The 19,824-nt window shown below is 37.3% G+C and overlaps 2 protein-coding genes across 2 annotated transcripts; one reads left to right on the forward strand and one right to left on the reverse strand.

Annotated features, from left to right (window-relative positions):
- Positions 1-8,377: 8,377 nt before the first annotated feature.
- Positions 8,378-10,695, reverse strand: LOC124311886. Its single transcript, XM_046776254.1, has 4 exons — positions 9,937-10,695; positions 9,774-9,860; positions 8,956-9,709; positions 8,378-8,400 (listed from the first exon to the last, which is right to left on the reverse strand). The coding sequence occupies exons 1-4, from the start codon at positions 10,192-10,194 to the stop codon at positions 8,378-8,380; spliced, it is 1,122 nt and encodes a 373-aa protein (XP_046632210.1). The 5' UTR covers positions 10,195-10,695.
- Positions 10,696-11,626: 931 nt separating this feature from the next.
- On the forward strand, positions 11,627-12,281 carry LOC124312632. Its single transcript, XM_046777117.1, has 2 exons — positions 11,627-11,931; positions 11,999-12,281. Exons 1-2 carry the CDS (start codon positions 11,832-11,834, stop codon positions 12,223-12,225), a joined length of 327 nt encoding a protein of 108 aa, XP_046633073.1. The 5' UTR covers positions 11,627-11,831; the 3' UTR covers positions 12,226-12,281.
- The last annotated feature ends 7,543 nt before the right edge of the window (positions 12,282-19,824 follow it).

A 19,824-nucleotide genomic window follows, 5' to 3' on the forward strand; every position in this document is an offset into this window, starting at 1 on the left:
GATTCTCCAGGGTCGTATCCTGTAAGGGTACAGAGTAGGGGTGGAGTGGTACTGTTGTCAGTGATCGGAGGTGTAGTCGCACAATGTTCAATGTTCAATGTGCAAGAAATTCGACATCGCGAGAGATTCTGGTTTTGTTGTCATGAGAGTCCAAGATGCGATAACCATCCTGCTTGTCGCAGTAGCCGACATTTAGCGTCCAACTTTCGTGGTTCGATCTCTGGAATTTAGACGCGGCCTTTTATTCTAAATTCGCGCATGTAAGAGATATCGGGATTCTTCATTCAAACGGCGTCTTGTCGATGGTGCTGGACAGTAAACGATTACTGATGTAGCCAAAGTAGTTTACTCGCTTCCGCCCACTAACTTACAGGTAGTTCTTTGGCATGCAATGCAAAACGCATAGCTTTATCAGTAGACCTGTTGTCTCTTTCGGATACGCCATTGAGTTGTGGGATATTTGGTACAGTGCATTCCTGTTCGTGGATTCCGCGTACGAAAAACCGCTGGCGGAGATCATTGTTAACGAATACACCGTCGTTGTCACCGCGGAAAGTGACTACTTTGTATCCAGTTTCCCATTCGATTCTTGCAATGAACCCTTTGATTAAGTTTGGTGCTTCGTCCTTGGTTTTGAGAAAAAAAAACCTCCTCTAACCTAGAGAAGTCTTCGAGTATGAGATATTAATGTGCCCCTTTGGGCGTGGAAACTTGAAGCTCGCCGACTAGATCGCAATGGATTCGATGACCAACAAAGGTACCACGATGGCGACCCCAAAATAAAGTTAAACGGGAAAATTTCCCTTGATCACACACGCTTTGCTGTCAGCCACCGGCCAATTTTTGAATTAATTTTTAACACAATGACATCGTCGTTTCGTTCCATACGTTTGATTGTGCGGTTATTGGCATTTTCCAGGTCTTTGTGCCACTGATCGAGTGTTCGGGCTTTCGCAGATTTAGTTGTCTTTACGGCAGCTGCAGTAGATAAGATATGCGAGGATACGGGCGTGTTTGAAGTAGCATGGATAGTCGAAATATTCATAAAATACAAGCTTTCGTCATTTTATCACGGGTGCCGTTCATGAACGGTCGCCCGTCAAGTTTAACTTCAGCATTGGTTTCTGTGATGCTGATCTGAAAAACGAGATCGGATACTGCGCCAAGGGATGGAAGGTTCCCTCCTAATTTCTCGTACGTACAAAACATTGTGAGAGATTCCATCGTGTGTGCCATGATCAAGATTAATCTTGATCTTTACGTTTCCTTTCCCATGAACGGAAAGCTGTGTGCCACTTACTCCATTAAAAAAGAAGGCTCCTGGTTGTGTAGGGTTGAACGTAGTGAAAGATTATTTAAGATCTCAAAATACTGTTTTTTTTTTCCTTGAGGGCCTTGATGAGGTGGAACTTAACCTCCTTCTTTTTTACTTTTTTTTAGTGGCGTATAGCATAGAAAATCGAATCAGTGTTTTTCTGTAATTAAATTATATTTATTACTTCTTGGCATTCAATCCATTCAAAACTGTACTTGTAATATTTTACATATGTTACTGAAGTAAAAGTAATTGATTGTAATATCGTTATAGTGGACGTTCGTAGAACAAACTTCCAATTATGGCTCAAGAGCTTAAATCGTCCCTCTTGGAACAAAAATTGATTGTTAGACAGTAATTGTGATTGCAGTTGAGATCAGGTATCAACAAAAGTACCTTCATTAATGGAAATTACTCTAGCAAAGTTTTAAAATATAGACTTTTATACACTTCTTTCCAGTAAGATACTGAATTTCATCAGCATTCCGCTTAATTTTCCCGATGTGAAGGCGTCCCTATTTGACCTGGTCATCGACATACCAGAATAATCTATATCTGCGAATCAACCGACAAGAACTGTGAATGTAATTTAATTATAACTTTTCCTTTGTTGCACACAATTTTTGGCCATTAATTTATGTAAGTCTATTAGTAATATCAGTTATATCAGTCTATTTACTATGACAACCGACGTGTCATGGATTGAGTCAGCAGAAGGCAAATGGTTCTCTCTCTTGCTGCATAAGGGACATGAAAGGGTGGATTACGGCTAACAGGGTGAAATTGAATGACAGTAAGACTGATGCGCTCCTTGTCCACGGCAAAAATAGGCCACACGAGTTCCTTATTATTGCTGGAGATGTACAAATTGTTCCTTCAGAGTGTGTCCGTAATCTCGGTGTAATTCTTGATTCCCAACTGACTATGAATGATCAAATTCGATCGATTTGTAAGAAATCCTATTTCCATCTGCACCGTATTCCCGGATTAAGAAGTTTATCTCTGTCTCTGCCCTAGCTCAGCCTTTTCATGCTTTCGTGACTTCTACGCACGATTATGGAAATTCCCTTCTTGTTGGTCTTCCTTCTAATCACCTCGATAAATTGCAGTGAGTTCAAAATGCGACTGCAAGGTTAAGTGAAATTTTGGATCAAATTATTAATTCAAAAACAAACTTAGCTCAATGCATCCCACTAGATATTCCATCTTTCGGTTTGGACAATAAGGCTCATTTTAATTTAAAAAATCTGCCTTTGAACAAACTTAAATTTGTTGTTGTTAAATATGCAATTCATGCAAGTTTTCTAAAGAAAATTCGTATTCATTAGCATTAGTGTATGAAAATATAGATTACAGTCTGAAATTTAACATCAAACTGCACGTCACAAACAATTTTAATGGTTATTGAATTTTTTAATTTGTTGTGTTTTGACATTCTAATCAACTTTCATTCAATTTTTTCGCATATGTTTGGTCCTAAGACGATGACATCTTCCGTTGCGTTGTCGTCTGAGGGTCGCCTCTAGGTTTTGAACTCGTTGATGTTCCACGCGTCTTCTTGGTGCTCTCGGCAACATATCGATAATAAGTTTGTCTTGTAAGTCTGGCTTGCCGACCGTCCCAACCAGGGCCATGGGTTGCCCGTTCCTAAATCAAGGATAGTATTTTCTGTATTAAGCAGTAAGAATCAAGCTGTCAAGTTACTTTACCATGAAAAAGTGGTTAAAATTATGGCTTACGGTATTTTTAGGTGGTATTTCGCGATGAAGATTGCATTCCTGCATGAACGGTGAATGTTGAAGGAACGTATTAATCCTTTCGGTATGATAACAGCAACCTTCCACGCTAATCGCCGCACACAACTCCGTATGTTTAATAACCATTGTAGAAGCTAATTTAAGTTTGCTTTTTAGAATCGTACTTCTAACACAATCCATCTTTATACCCGTGTGTAAGAGGTTATTGTGGCGATAAGAGACATGATAAAAAACGTTTTGATGTTTTTTATTAAACATACGCATTGGAGTGCTTTACTACGTTACGTTTTTTAAGCACATAAGCAACACACACACATGTAAACACCACTATTGATCTTGTTGAACTGCCTAACTGAACTGAAAAAAGGTTCAATGAAATAGCATAACATGAATTTCTCAAAGGAGAAAATATTAATCGTAGCTATTCAGGAATTTGTGGAATGAACCGGCCAATAAAGACTTTCTTTCCATTGATCAACATGACATTTACCATAGTAATGGCATTCACGGCAGACTGGTGTACAAACCCATATCCTTTTCAGTTACTAATCATCATGTCTCTGCAAACTCTAATGAAAACCACAGCCCAAGCAGTGAACACTTCTCGAAAAGCATGGATTAAGTAGCCTCATTGTGAATATCACAAACGTGTAGAGAGGTATAATTCTGTAATTACGTCCAGCAGTGTTGTTCATTTTTCATCCTCCTTGGGTATCAGTGAATATTAGGATGTATCAGATAAGGTCAGTCATAGTGTTAAAGAAAAGTTACAAAACCACTTCTGGTAACCCAGAGTTTGGAAAAATAAAGATCATCGCTTTCATTATGTCACAATTCCATTCATTATTTGACAAACATTTTCATGCTTTTGAACTAAATAGTGAGGAACCACCTATTAATGCTTTGTGTCAATTAAAAGATATCCTGGATTGTGAGCCGTTGTCCATTGTTTCAAGTTATGCATGGAATGGGATCTTGTAATTGAAACCCCATGGTGAGTAATTTCTGTTTCATAATTTCTGTGTATGTGTATTTCTTATGTCATATCGTCTCATCTTATGCCCATTGCGAAATCTGGCAACGTCATGAAAATTTGCAAATTTTTAACGTATTGCCAACGTTTAGACCGTAAAAAATTCGAAAAAATTTAGTCTCTCGTCTTTCTTCTGAAGTGGTGATTTAGTGAGAATTGGACACTGGCTACCTTTTTCACTGGCTACCGATGGGGCCTTAACCAGTGGCTTATAGAGTGGTTCGAGGTTGTCATCTTGGCCTAGTCAAACGCCCATTACATTGTCAATTTTGATTTTTTTTTTTCGTTAGCAGTCAAGGAAGGGAAGAAAAGATTGGGGAAAAAAGAGGTCGGTCCCTCTTTTTTTACTCTCCTTTGTCTTTCTATTCGTACCCCTTTCTTCTCCTGCTTACGGAAAAAACATGCCAATGCTTTGGGGTTCTGGCTGCTCCAAAGGTACTAAGGTCGTTTATTTTAAGTAGGTCTCATTGTAAGATTGTAGTCATTATCTGTTTCAAAGCTCACTCAAAGTTGTCGATGGCCGTCTTAAATTCATCTTGATTTGTTATAAAACTGCTCGTTTCTATCCAGCGAATAGCGAGTGAAGTAGCTTGCAAGTAAATAGGATTTTCTGCTCTTCCAAATCTATTTAAACCAAACTTTATATTTTCTTTGAAAATGAGTATATCAGCGAATCTAGGGTTTAAAAACGAGGAATAAGGAATATTGACAACCAATGCTATCTAAGCACACTTATTCTTAGTTCCCAAGTATGTAAAACTAGGTCGTAACAGAATTTATTCACGCAATGTTTTGTATGTACGTTACCGACATGTTAAATATATTATGTATTACATGGCTGCTATCCCGTAGAAAAAGTTTAGCTTAGCCGATAGCGCGACTGCCTGGTGCAAACAGCTTGCAGCAAGTATACCCCAATGAAGTATTTGATAGACTTTTTTTAATGCTTAAACTAAAGCCGCTCCAAGCATGTTATTTTCTGTATAATATTTCCCCTTTTTATTTATACTTGCGCAAGGCTATTTCAAGGCAATATTTTTTAACTTTTCGAATTGATTGCTCAGAATGAGGCTATTCTAAGCACAGCAAACATGAAATGTTTGCTGTGCTTGGAATAACCTTGGCGCAAGCATAAAATTAACAAACATATAATTATGAAATAAATGTTGCATTTAGGCTACAGTACCCACCAAACTATTGCATTTTTTCTAGGACACGTAGTGCCATAAGAATGCACTGAAAATAGGGGGGTGTACCTAATAGTTTGGTGGGTACTGTATATATGTTTCATTTGAATTCCTTATATGAATAAAAATATATTTATACTTTAATATTGAATTTTTTATTTCAAGATCAACACTGGCCGCCGTCTCTTGAAAATATTTATATGTATGCTGTTTGGAAATAAATATACGAGTACAATTATGTTCAGTGCTGCAGTTTATGATATTTATGTATTTTTATAATAAACACGTCGTGCGAATACAGGTTTTTTCATCTAATCAGTTTCTACTGTGTTTGGCATCGCAGTTACAACATATGTATCTATTATATCATTATGAAATCCAACTACGCATTTTTTAATGATATCATCAACGAAATGCGCCACTACATCATCCTACAGTCCTTTAAGCTTTGTCGTTTGGCCATCAAGTTGAGAATAACCCTGGGGAGCGAGTGCTACCTTTGAAAGTGACCCTAAAGTTCGGCCCATGACAACCACAGAGTATCTAGTCATGATTTTATCAATTCGGAAAAAAAGAACCGTCTGACATGTAAGCGTAGTTATTTTTCCTTTTTTTGCGCGAATATAGTTTGAAGTAGTAAATATCGATGATTTACTCGCATTCTGAATGCGTGGAAACGATAAATAGGAACCTAAAGCTGTTTCATCAATTGGAAAATGTTCTGATGACAATAACGGATCTCCTGATTCTTCAAACAAATTTCGTAAAGCTATTTCCTCGTGAATGTTAATTTTGCAATTACTTGGTGTTCCAAGTAATGAAAAACTAATCCCCTCCACAGAAATACAATTTTTTTTCTTAACCAGATGATTGGGAATATGGAAAAGCTCTTCTAATAAAAGAGATACATTTTTCGGTAAGATGTACTTTGTCATCAAATTCAACGCATCTTTTCTAACGACATTTCGTATTAAAAACTTACTAGCCATTTGGTTTATAACCCCTTGGGTTCCATTTGCCAACGATCTTAATTGACCATTAAACCACTCGGGAATGAATGTGGAAGTGGCCCAAAGGCAACCCCAATCAAGAACACTTTGCGAGAGATGCGTCAAAAAGATACAAGTTAAAGCTAATATGTTCAAGTGCATTGAGGGTTTCGCTTTCTCGAACGAAATTCGAAAACAAATATTCCACCTCTCTAACTTTTTCGACGGAAACCTCATCTTGAAGCAGAACCTGAAGCCCATAGAAAAACATACAAAAGTCGTCAAAATAAATTTTGGAAGTAAATCCTCTAAGACGCAGAAATAATATAAACAAATGCACGATATTCAGATGCCTTCCAGTCTGATAAGCTAGCCAAAGAAGGAGGGGTTCTGGTTATTTCATGAGGAGGCTTAATATTTTTCATTCGCATGTCAAAAATAGCCCTCTTATTCTTATTTAGATGCATGGCTGTTTGTGGTATTTCGTTTGAGTCCACAATTCAATAAAGAACTTTATGATACTGTAATAGAACGGCGTGTGCGTCATTGGCCTACGGCTAGGATGACGCATCACACCTATACAGTTTCCGGTGCAACCCCTTCTCCCTTGCTGCCGACGCCGCGGTTCTTTACCCTTCTTAGATTGCATCTCCATGCATAAATTACGCGTCCTCCACGCATATTTCAAGCCCCTTTTACCCCATTTAAATACTCTTTAAACCTCAATTAAGTGAGTTGACAGAACTGTCAACTCACTTGGGGTGGGTTTTCTATGGGATACCTTTTGCTATCGTTTTCTTTATACTATGTCGCAACCCCACTCTTCTCATATAAAAGGGTGCGATATTCTTCTCTCCAAAAGGCAGATCCTTTCTGTAGTTTTACCGATCGGGTGTTTCCGATTCAGTTCAAGTAATACAACTCTCTTTCAATTGTGTGTGTTAATTGTGTTGTGCAACTCGTCAACTACAACTGAGTAAAGGTACTGTCTCTCATTCCTTATTCTTCCTCTCCTATTTAGTTATATCTTTTCTATCAATTGTACTTTCTGGACTGATATTAATAAACATTCTCATTGTTGAGTCCCGCCTCACATTTTATACATTCGTTCCCGTAAGAGACAAGATGCATATACATTTTATACCCATGCAAACAGCATGCAGGTAGTCGGGAATTTCTGCTTTTACATGATCGAGGTATTTGAAATTCATGAACGAATTTGTACCGCAAATTCCAGGATAAGGCTTTCCAGTAGTGAGTACCACATAGTTTTTAATGTATTTTTAAAAATGTATAATTATAAAGTATAATTACGACTAAGCGGGCGATCCGTAGTGAAATACCTGAAGATCAGTATTGTGTTGATCCATACAGCAACTGGGAAAAGTAGGAAACGTAAAAGGTTCTGGATAAACACGAAAATGGCCCCTCTTCTTCCCCAGCTTTTTAAAAGTTTGCCCTAGAAAAATTCTAATACGCCAAGTGAACATGTGGTAAATCGGAATTGTAGTACAATTTTGTTTCAATAAGGCTAATATGTTCTTACCAGGATGCAAACACCAATCACAGCCAAACTCTGCATTAAGTTGTGTGGAATTGCGCACTATCGGTCGGGCTATAGCATCAACTGATACGATCAATGGCAAAAAAAATACTTACAGTCCCCTCCATAAGTATGGGATCACCCCGCGCCGTTCCATAAGGCGGCGTGTATTTTTCATATGGGTTTTTCGGGTGGCAAAAATCGAAAAAATGACATAAATTCACCAAACTTGGGATTTATGTCATTTTACGTCTTTTCTATTGTCTGAATTTTTTTCAGATTTTTTCCCCTATTTTTTATGCCTAGAAAAGTGGCGCACAAAGTATCGGATCACTCCGACGCCGGCCGTGTTGTCTTATGGCGCAAATGGGCTTTTCATATTGCTTTTTATATTATTAATTTTCTAGAAGGAATTTTTATTTTCAAACCGTGTATACTATACCCTTTCATAAATTTACTGTCAGTTTTTCATGATGATATGAATTATTTTCGAATTTTCCCAGATTTATTTGTTTCCCGAGTTTCTGAAATAAGAGACTACAGAAGAGTTCATTTAGGGTTTGCAACCTCTATCGCCTGCCGTAGGCCGGAAAATTAGTGTCGTTTCTATACGCCCCTTAAGTAAAAAAGGAAGCAGAGCGCCAGTGGTGTATAGAAACGACACTAATTTTCCGGCCTACGCCAGCTGATAGAGGTTGTAAACCGTAAATGAAGTCTTCTGCAGTCTCTTATTTCAGAAACTCGGGAAACAAATAAATCTGGGAAAATTCGAAAATAATTCATATCATCATGAAAAACTGACAGTAAATTTATGAAAGGGTATAGTATACACGGTTTGAAAATAAAAATTCCTTCTAGAAAATTAATAATATAAAAAGCAATATGAAAAGCCCATTTGCGCCATAAGACAACACGGCCGGCGTCGGAGTGATCCGATACTTTGTGCGCCACTTTTCTAGGCATAAAAAATAGGGGAAAAAATCTGAAAAAAATTCAGACAATAGAAAAGACGTAAAATGACATAAATCCCAAGTTTGGTGAATTTATGTCATTTTTTCGATTTTTGCCACCCGAAAAACCCATATGAAAAATACACGCCGCCTTATGGAACGGCGCGGGGTGATCCCATACTTATGGAGGGGACTGTAATTCCTTTAAATTCAATCGGATCGGATTCCAGAGATTGTAAATCTTGAAGTGCAAATTCTAGGAAAGAATCGCGAGGAGGTTTCTTGTTTCCGTACCACAATGCCATCAACACCATATTCGATCGTCGTTTTTTATACGGTACTTCGTTTATAACTGCCATACATGGCCAAAAGCCAAATTTACTGGACTTAAAGAAGTCAGCACCATCAATATTTAAGATCCCAGTCATTGTTCTATTGGTGATATGTCGATTCTTTACTAGGGTACGACAGCAATCACCAGAACTGACGTCTTTTCGAATCCCTTCATTTGGTATAGTTGCCGACACAAAATCTTTATTATCTAGCATGTCCCCTTCTTGTAGATAATGCAGCAACTGCTGTTTGATTGGTAGTTTCAGCATGAAACACGTCTTGTCTTCTTTAGATAATTTATGGCCACATGGTTGTCTAGCTGTAGGGATACCTTTAGAGTCAATTACAAGAATCTGACTGCACTCTTTCTGAAGGCAAATGAATTGTTTTTGAATATTGACTGCCAAGTGGGAGTACTCATTTAAACACGATTCAGGATTTTGTAGTTGCTTTTGGCTGTCTTGGGTAGCAATTTGCGTCAATTTCAAACTTTGATGAAAAGCCTTCTTAGAAAGGTTATTCTTGAAATAAAACCCCAAGTTGAAAAGAGGCAAGTATTGTGATGGTTGGCAAAAGTTTTCACGGTGGATGTAAAGTTCATCCTAAACAATCAAGGTAAATGTTTGTCAATAAAAATCAGCCGTTTAAGAATTTACACTAAAGTACCTCAGTTTCTGTTTCAGTTTGTGATGATGTAGATTCACAATAATAGCTACAGTGTTCATCCTCCGTAGATTCATTTATCTCTATTATCTATTTATTCAAACATAAGATATATAAATAAATTTATTGATACGTGATTAAAGAAAATGCTATTAACACAACTTACTTCCTCATCAGTTGACGTGATTTCAAAATTGTTGTCTACATTTTCTACTTCATCAATGGTTGTTAAAAGGTTGGAGGGACCACCATTTAGACTGTACAATCCTAATTCTGTCGTAAGTTCCAAAGACTTCATTATTTCTTCATTATCCTGCATCTCCCCCGTGTCTACATTTGAATTCTTTTTGGCCAATCTCCTTTTAACATATCTGCTAAGATGAGTTCCATTTTCCTCGTCAAAAATTTTCTTTCTCTTTCCCATGATTAATACCTACACTTTTCTTTTATAACTCAATTTTTTTTTATTTTGAAAAACTGAAAATGTCTAATTCTTAATTTATTAGACAGTTTGTAACAATGAGACGTCTGCTAAAAATAAATAATAGGAACTATTTTAACCTTAATGAAGTGATATTTTTAGAGACAGAATGGCACCAAATGAGGTGCAAGAAACCTGTTATATCCTTCTCAAATTCGCAAACGGAGAATTGGGAATGGGAACTCTAGATTTCATTAAGAAACCCATTCTACATGTTGGTTTGTTCTCAAGGGGGACCCAAGTTCAAGATCTTATACGCGATGAAACTGAAATTGCTGTTGTATAAGCTTGATTTTCTTAGAATACTTGTTAAATTTAATAATCAGAGGTGTGCGTTGACAATTTCAAGGTGGCCAAAAGATCAACAGTTTTCTTTCAAGATTCCTGTTGTAGATACGTCAAGTTTCAGAAAGTGGCCTTTGAAAGCTGCCACTCTTCTGGCATGTTCTGGTACGTAGTATATTGTTTTGGTTAATTTAAGAATGTCTTAGATTTCATTGAATACTTTTGTATATTTTTAGATAAGAAACGAGATATCATACAGAGAAGAAATGATATGGCTGCACAGAAATCAATCTTGAATTCTCAAGAGTTACGAGAAGCAATGACAGTGTCTGAAGATGAAAGTGATAACGAAGATGATAATGAAGATGACAGCAGTGCAGATGAAAATAGAAATGCAATCCCGAAAGAGTCACCAGTTCCATCACCTAAGTCATTCGCAACTTTTTCGCGACCAAACATATCGACTTCAAATAACAAGTCCGTCACACCCAGCCTTTTTGATTCAAGTTCACCAGGAGGTAACGGTGTGTAACTTAAAAACAACGCAGTCTTATCCAAGTTATCAAATATTTCTTCCTCGCCACCGTCTACTCCATTACATTCAAGAATCAATAATGAACGTCACCAGTATGGAACTCCAGTTACTGGGAAACGGACGATTGGCCAAGTATGTTTCTTCATTATGCTTTATTTTCTTAAACTTGACTAAATGGAATTTGTTGTGGCTTGAATAGGAAAATGAACTGTTAAGGTCTAAATTTGAAAAGCTTGAAGAAACCATGGCTTCTAAAGAAGATCAACTTAAAACGCAGGAAGAAGAAATGCAGAGAATGGAAGAGGAACTGGCTGCAGCGAAATCTAATATGCTAGATAATCCATCTGTTCTTTCCCATAGTAAGTAAACTCAAAGCAGCTTGATATTGACTAAATTCCTAGACTTTTTTATTTTTATTTCATCTGTTTTTTAGCCTTGAAGGAAGGTTTGCAGTTGCTGCAATCAATAATTTCTACGGCTGGTGAACAATCATCTCCTCTTCAAGACAGGACCAGGAATACAGCTTTGACAGCTAGTGGTGTTCAGAAAGTACATTTAAAATTTTTAAATGTTCTCTTGTCTTTCAATAATCATTGTTTTGGTTTTACTACATTAGGTAAAACTTAGCCGAACGTGTGCTACTCCCATTAATCCGAATGCCCTGAAAAACGCTGTCAGTTACGGGAATGGAGGCAAGAAAACAACGGACATGAATGCGATGATAAATGTTATCATGGAGGACCTTTGAGACAGAAAATTCATGTCCGAGCATTCTCTTAGTGGAAATAAAGCAAAAAATGACAAGTCTGACAAACCAACGAAGCCTGCCCTACCCACTGATTCCGTTCAGGCAATCATAAGTATTCATTTTATACTTTATAGAAAAAAAACAATGCATAACAATTTACCCTTTCGCATTTTTTTTAGATTATGTCACCGAATTTTGGAGAAAGCAATACACCTTCACCCTGGAAGCAAAGCACATTAGGAGTGCTATCAGTAACAAACTCTCGACCGAAAAATCGGCGTTCAAGAAAAGATCAAAAATTGTTGCATCAGAAACTGCCAGAAATAATTTAACCGCTGATGATGATGGACAACCTAATGGTGCTGCTGGCGGTGATGAAGACGAAGATGACGAAATAGCAACTTAATTATTTAAATAACTCTTACATGTTTATTTTAAATCATCAGCAGTTCTGCTGAGCAAATAAATTATCTATATGTGCAATATTGCGTGTTTTTATGGCGGAGAGGTCTACACCCATTCCTCCCTTATTTGAAAAAAGATGAATGAACTCCTTTGTTAATTTGGCATCTATTAGTGGGATTCGGTTTAAATAAAGTTCCTTTGGTTGAGGAGATTGCAGTGTACTGCAACATTTCGTAGTCTTCGTCGATTTGATGCATCAATAATTTGGGATCGGAAAATTTTTCAATTACTATGAGCGTTTACCTCAAGTTCATTTTCCGATCTGCACATGTAGACTTTAAGAAGCACGGCGTCGTGTTACTCGAAGAGTAATTCTTCAGTAAACGATTGTAATAGTGGTTCAGTTTTGCTTGTGCAATCGCGTATTTTTTTTTTGTTTTTGCTAATAAATTGTCTCATACCATGGTTTTTTTTAGGACAAGTTTAGTTGGCAATCACTAACAATCCTCACAAGAGGCCTTCATTATTTTTTTGCTCTCAGGCCGTAAAGCCTTGAGAAGAAAGAAAGGTTAAATTCTTGTACTGGAATGTAAAGTTTTGTGGACGGTGACTCTACGTAATTTAGTTGTTTACCCCATTAATAGTGTCACGTTCCGTCCCGTGACAATAGAGTTAGTTGTACACATACATCAGAAGAATTTTAATCCGGTGGTCTTATAGTGGGCGGTGGCATGTAATGGCTTGGTTTAGCTCGTTTCTGTCATTACTGAAGTTTGAAAAAATGTGTATCTCGATGGTTGATCGTGTTGTCAGTCAAACCGTCTTAGTTCAGTGTTATTTGTCAGTGAACTTTGGTTTGAAGATTAGGCCGATACATTTTTTTTGTTGAATAGCGAACACAGTGTGTCGCATACTCTATATCCATCAAGATACATCCATTTTCAAGTAGGCGTTTTAAAACGGGGCCCCTGCTGCTAAATATTTCCAACCGTCAAAAAAATGTGTGTCAATCGGTATGGATGGCAGTAGGGCTGTGCACGTTTGTTATGGCGTTTGTTCAGCATAAATTAACAGTTTGCAATATGCGTACATGCTTGGACACCAAACAGAAGTATCTCTTATGTAGTTTCACCGGGACTACTGTCTTGCTCACTGTCGACAAGTTCCTTTCTTTGCGCCATGCCGTCCATGTAGATTTCCTTGCAAAATTTATCTAGTTGCTGTGTAGGGGTCCACTCAGTTCTAGTTTACTTGGTCATGTTTTTATAGAGGCATACGCAACAGAATGTTCTTTTGAATCAATAACAGATTCCTCATGGGCGCCCTGGTTTTCCTAAGGTGACCGCAGTAGCCATCGTAGCACGGCTGCTCCTTAGTTCCCCGTGTCCATGGTACTTTGCTTTTTGTAAGCTGGGAACCATGGGTCTTGTTGGTGAATTTGTAAATATCTTCTGTAGTTGGTTACGGATAAAATAGATTCGATTCCTCCTTAGGATACGATATTTCCTAAATATCCCACTTCTTCCTTTAAGAAACGATACTTATTGGCAATGCACTATTTTCCAGATTTGCCTTAGCTAGAAGCACAAAATCTTCTCTAAGGGTAAAATCTGTTTTGAGTGTGTCTGGTCGGAATTGACACGATAGTGAGAGTTTCGCCACACGTTGGGGTAACACTCGAGAATTTTTTAGCTTCACTATCAGTTTATTTCACAAGGGATACGTTGAAAAGGGTTAAGATAAAACGCCATAGTAATGTATGTTTTCTTCTTGACTTAAAAAAAGGGTTTTTGATAGGAGAGGGAAGCAGATTTCTTAATTAATAGATTTGAATTAGTAGTTTTAAGTGCTCAAAAAAGACTAACAAATAAGGATGGTTTAGTTAAAAGATTAGTTTGATCATTTTAGAGGGGATCTACTAAGTAATACTACGCAAGGAGAATTGCATGATTTTAAAATTTAAATTGAGAATCCGGGGGTCGTCTGCGTCGATTGGGTCCCGTGTTTGGTATGGTGTCATCAGTTGGTTCTTGTACTTCTCCAACAAAATTTATTTTGTTAAGTTTTGATTGTAATTCCTTGATTTGTTTTTGTTGTTGTTCTAGGGTCGTAGCTGCTAGTGTATCAATATTAGAAGTAGTGAAACTAGGGAGTTCTAGTATTCCGTTGCTTGTTTGCGTTTTGTACAAAGTGGTCTCACATCGCAATGCCGCTATTTGTGCGTCATCCCAAGTAGTGACTTCTGGTAACATTTGGTTCAAAACCATAAGAGTCTTTATTGGTTTCAGGATGCCTCTTAGGAGAATTTTGACGAGTAAATCATTCTTGATTGATAATTCGTTGTTACCCGTGTCGTCGTAGATAGCGTTGTATGAGCTATTAATCTTGTCGATAAACATTCGAACCGGTTGGTTGGGTTTTTGTGTTAGGTTCTCTAGCTTTTGTATTTGCTTGTCTCTGTCGGCTGGATGTTTGAAGTGGTCTTTTAAAGCTTGTTTCCATGCCACGTAGGCTTCGTTCGGGTGAGCGCGGGTGCGCTGGGAGTGCCATTTTAAGGCAGGACCTTTGAGTCTTGAAGCAAAATTTTGTTTTTTAATTGCATCATCCCAATTATGGATGGTGGCGACTGCTTCTGCTTTGGAGAGCCATGATGATATGTATTGGTCTGTGGCGTTACCGCCGAAGAATGAGATGGCCTGGATATCTTCACGTCGGTTTAGTGCTGTGATAAGGTCTTGTAAGGCGTCCGCCATTATTGGAGAATTAGATAGGTTGGGGTTTGGTTGTAGGAAGAATGTCGATAGTTGAGGGTATGGTGAATCAATGGGTAATAGGTGGTGTATGGTTTTAGTTGGTAGTTTTTTTTTGCTAAGTGGTGTGGTATAATTGAGGGCTACAGCATCAGAACAATGTGGTGTGATGTCAGCTAGATTGTTCTTAACTCACGTTGTTGCGGAGACTGAAGACGCAATGAGGAAGGCGTCCACGATGTCGAGCCAAAGGCCTGACCGGCTGGTCTGAAATTAGAGCTGTCTTGAAGATGATGGAAGGTTCGGGCTGAAAGATGTTGAAGATGTCAGTTTCACGCTGGCACGTTCACCAAATGTAACAGTTGGTTACAGGCAGTAAAGACACGTAAACGAAGTGAGGGAGAACAGCTTGTATTGACGAGACACAGGTCTAGATGTTACCTACAGTAACAGTGTACATCGTATAGTCTCCGCGGAGTCTCAGGTGGGCTCCGCTTAAGTAGTGGTGGGTTGCTGACGTGGCTGTGCCTTGCGGGCACAGACTGGAGGTCAGTTTCCAGACGATCCAGATACGTGTTGATCACGTGCATCTGGCGTGCGGCTTGGCAGCTACTACCTATTAAGGAATGTGTCGAGGCTGTCGCTAAGTGAACGGTTAAGCAACCGTTACAAGCTTCCTGGTGGTCATTACAGTTGAATATATATTTTGAATAAGGTATAGAGTTGTAATTTAATTTCAGTTGATTTCAGTGTTTTTAAGTTTTGCCATTTTATTTCAATTTTTATTTTGCCGATTGTCATTTTTACATTAAGGCAATAATTTTTTGGTTTTCTTCATTTTTGAAATGAAAAAATCAAACTGCCAAACTTGAAACACCGAATTTCCTCCTTTTTAGGGATCGCCCAATATTAAGCCTCATTTTCGAATTGTTTTCGATAATGTGGGTGGTTGAATTTGAACTAACGGCTGAAAATTCATGCCAGTTTTCCGTGGGAACACTTAATCCATAGTAATATCATCATGGGGTGTAAATGAATTCAACAAATAGAACGAATATCATGGAAATGGTTCAGTGTTTTTAGGGGAATATATCTCACGGGTATACTGCTGGTTGTGTTATACATTTGAAAAAGACCTGGAGCCATTTTCGAAATCATTTTCAAAATGCCTTTCCTTTTTCCTGGGATTAGAACCATAAGGAGTATTATAAATTTCTTCCTAGAGAGCCACTGAAACCATTGTGCCAACAAAATATGTTACTCGAAACTTTGCAATGTTTGATAAAAACGAATGAGGAGCTGCCGTAGAATATATTTTACGAGTATCTTTACTGTAAAATAAATTCGATTTCCGATGTCAAATTGATTATATTCGCAATGCCGGTTTTGGGATTCGAACCAAAGACCAAGTTGAACATCCTCTTTTGAGATGGTCACTATACCCTTAATGTCATTCAAAATTGTGGGCATGGCATCAGCATTTACGTCTTTCTACTTCAAAAATTGTCGTTCATCTTCACGAAAATGAAAAGTAAGCAATACACAGATTTTAACACTTCAACTAGTAACATATCGCGTACATGTATCATTTAGATTTTGTGTATACTGAAGTGGTCCGATTTTGTGTTGGGATTTATCGCCAGCTTGCTTTACGATTGATTTTATGAACATTTCTGAGTTTTTTTGCATTTCTTTGTGGTTATCTTCTGTGTATGTAATCAAGATGAGATTTTGTTCTTTTTATTACTAAATTCAGCTCAAAAGTCTATTTTCTGAAAAGGCTATATGCTTTTGAATATTTTGGGAAATAGTCGCATATTAACATAATAAATGTACTGTTCTGTTCTTTTCATTTTCTTTTATTTCAGCTTCTTTCCCTTCCAAAAATTTGGTTAGTTTTCATTTGAAACTAAAAAATCTTATTTCGTACCGAATAATAATTTTTGCTTGTCCCGAATATAGGTAATTTATCCAAAGTATGATTTTTTTTCTTGGCTATTGTTGACCATCGCTATCCATAAACTTTTCTGTCAATGTCATGCCTCTTCAGTAAAATTTCATTGCGCAATTAGCCTGTGTAAGTGTTAACAAAATTTATATATATATATTTGTACTTATAATTATAATAATTATTTTCCTTCTTCGTGTTCTGAACTTTTGCAATAATATCTCCCTAATAAATGGTTTATGATTTTCTCGTGCAGGGTTATTTTGGCGCTTTTCTATTTCTGGTCGTTTTTACCCTATTTTACCCTACTATTCTGTTCATCTTCTACAAACTACGATTATTAAAGATTATTGAAAAAAATCTGATGCTCAAATCGAAACCTAAAAGCGCAAAGTTGAAATACGCCAATGGAAATCACGTCTGCAATATTGCGTGAGCTATTCTTGGCAAGCAATAGAAATGTGGTTGCGAATGGTAGCTTCAGAAACATGAAGGAAAATAATGGGTGTTACTCTTCATAATTTTGGATCCTCTAAAACAAGATAGACAGACGAAGGTTCTCCAAACCACGAGGACATGATAGAAGAATGAAATCCAAGTTCTTTTCAGACTCAGGCAAGATTATTCAGCATGGTTCCCTAATCTCGCTATTCTACCACTAGTCATGGCAGCTATATTAGCTTTTTCGGCAGCTCCAGAATAACTACTTTAACATAGCAGATTGCACTGTTTTGGCAGGAAATATCGTCTGGATAGACTAGCTGCGAAAATATTTCTCTCGTGAAATAAATATTTACTGAAAGCTAACGTTTGTATCTAATCTAGTGTAAGTGAGCCCAAGCAGCCTACGTTGTGTGTATAAGAATTTGATAAAATTAAAGTACGTCCTTGTTGTTAAAAACTAGGTTTCCGTATTTTTATTCTCGTTTCGTTATATCCGAATTTGAAATGGTTTTTTATTCAATTCATCAAGATAAACGAAAAAGAATAAAAACGGGGTATAGCGAAACGTCTAATAACACAACGATGGTTTCGGTTATAAAAAGAAATAGAAAGGCAGCTTATTTCAGAAAGTGGGTCGAAATACAGAGAGCAAGATTTTGTTGTTGCTGACTTTAGTTAAACCACTTCCTCTGTTTACAAAATTTGAAAACAGAGCAAGTTGGCTTTTTTGGTATTGATGAAGTGAATAAAAAATTGTTAAAATTGTAAACAAGATGGCGAGCGCCATGAAGAACACAAAAACGCAAACACAAAGACACCGGTTAGCGAACACGAACACATCAAAATCTGTCTTTCATTTAGAGAATTTGACAGTAAAAGTCGCAAAGCAGCAAAGAAATTGTTAAACTCATCTTCTGGCAAAGCCCTTTTAAAATCATATGTTGCTTTCCAATGACCCAACCTCTTTGATGGTTGTCCCTTGTGGTTATATTTTTAATGACGAGCAAATTCGAGAGTCGTCCAGCTTCGACAAAGAGTTCATCCTTTCTATAACAGGTTAGTGAAATATTTTATTTAAAACTGTGTATATAGCGCTTAGTTGGTTTATAAGGTCCGATCGTTGATAATAAGCTGCCATAGTAAGATATTCAGTGGCTAAACGCAGATAGACTTACACCTTTAGATTAATAAGTGATGTTGGCTGTTTTTCAGATTATAAATATTGCTAAGGACCATATATTCTTCGGCACAACTTTGATTGTAGTAAATCGGCTAAACACACTTCTGAAACATAATAGTTAGTATCTGAAAATATAAGTTTTTGGTTCAATGTGGTTTACAGATAAAATGGAAATCCTTCGACACCACAAAAATGCAAGGTTGCATTTTTTGTGTTGATGGTACATATATCAGAACATCTTGGCCTTATCTAAACGAAACCACTTATGAAAAATTGCATGTCGTACCATTTCTGTCAATGCACAGGCTGTTTGCGATGCAAATGGTTTCTCACCGTAAATATCATCAGGAAACTAGGAAGTGTTCATGAATCCACCATGTTTAAAAAAAAACAGGGCAATCGAAAAATGATTGGTTGCTTGGCAATTTGGAGAAAGCTAACTGCTAGGCAACAATGGCTACAGTTGCAAACCTTTCCTACTAACTCCATATAACGATCCAACAAACAAGGACGAAGTAATCAATAGGCTAGTTGTGTAGTTTTAAAATATATTTTATATTTAAATATAATTCCAAATTGTAATTGGAACAATTCAACAGAGCTCAAAAGGCAACAAGATCCAGTGTTGAGCGAGCATTTGGCACGTTATAAAGCGTCGATCCATTGCTTCCATGACGAGATACGATATCAACCGGGAAAAGTCTGGAGGTATCGTATTGTGTTGTATATGGATATTTATTACGTTAAAACTTAATCTTTTTTATGAATCAAGATCATCATGGCCTGTTTTTTCCTACATAACATCGCCAAAGCTAGGTACTAACCTGAATTTTAAGATGATGGGGTGTGACATTATATGTGAAGGTGGCATGGCAAATTATATTGGAAGGTGACATGTTCCAAATCGTTATGTCCACATCAGCAAAGTGATCATTGGAGTTCCAACTTCGAAAAATCGAATTAGCTAATCAGAAAAACTCCAATTATAACATCACCAATGCTCATTTCTTCCGTTGATGAGAAATTAAAATACACGATAACTCATTATTATTGATTTCAGTGTATTTTATGAATTTTAAGAACTGGCGGATAATTAACAGTAGTCCTTGTCATTGTTGGCTGCTTCAAAAAGATCGACCATGGATTCCATTGGTTTGCCTAAATTACGCTATGCTTGCATAATGACAGACATCAGTTCCAGTTCCAGTCGATCCTTTAAAACTCTTTTCCCGCAACTTAAGATGCGTGCATGCACATTGTTTTCTTCGTGGGACTGAT

The sequence above is a fragment of the Daphnia pulicaria genome, chromosome 8 (genome assembly GCF_021234035.1).
Source record: "Daphnia pulicaria isolate SC F1-1A chromosome 8, SC_F0-13Bv2, whole genome shotgun sequence".
NCBI classification, from domain to species: Eukaryota; Metazoa; Arthropoda; class Branchiopoda; order Diplostraca; family Daphniidae; genus Daphnia; species Daphnia pulicaria.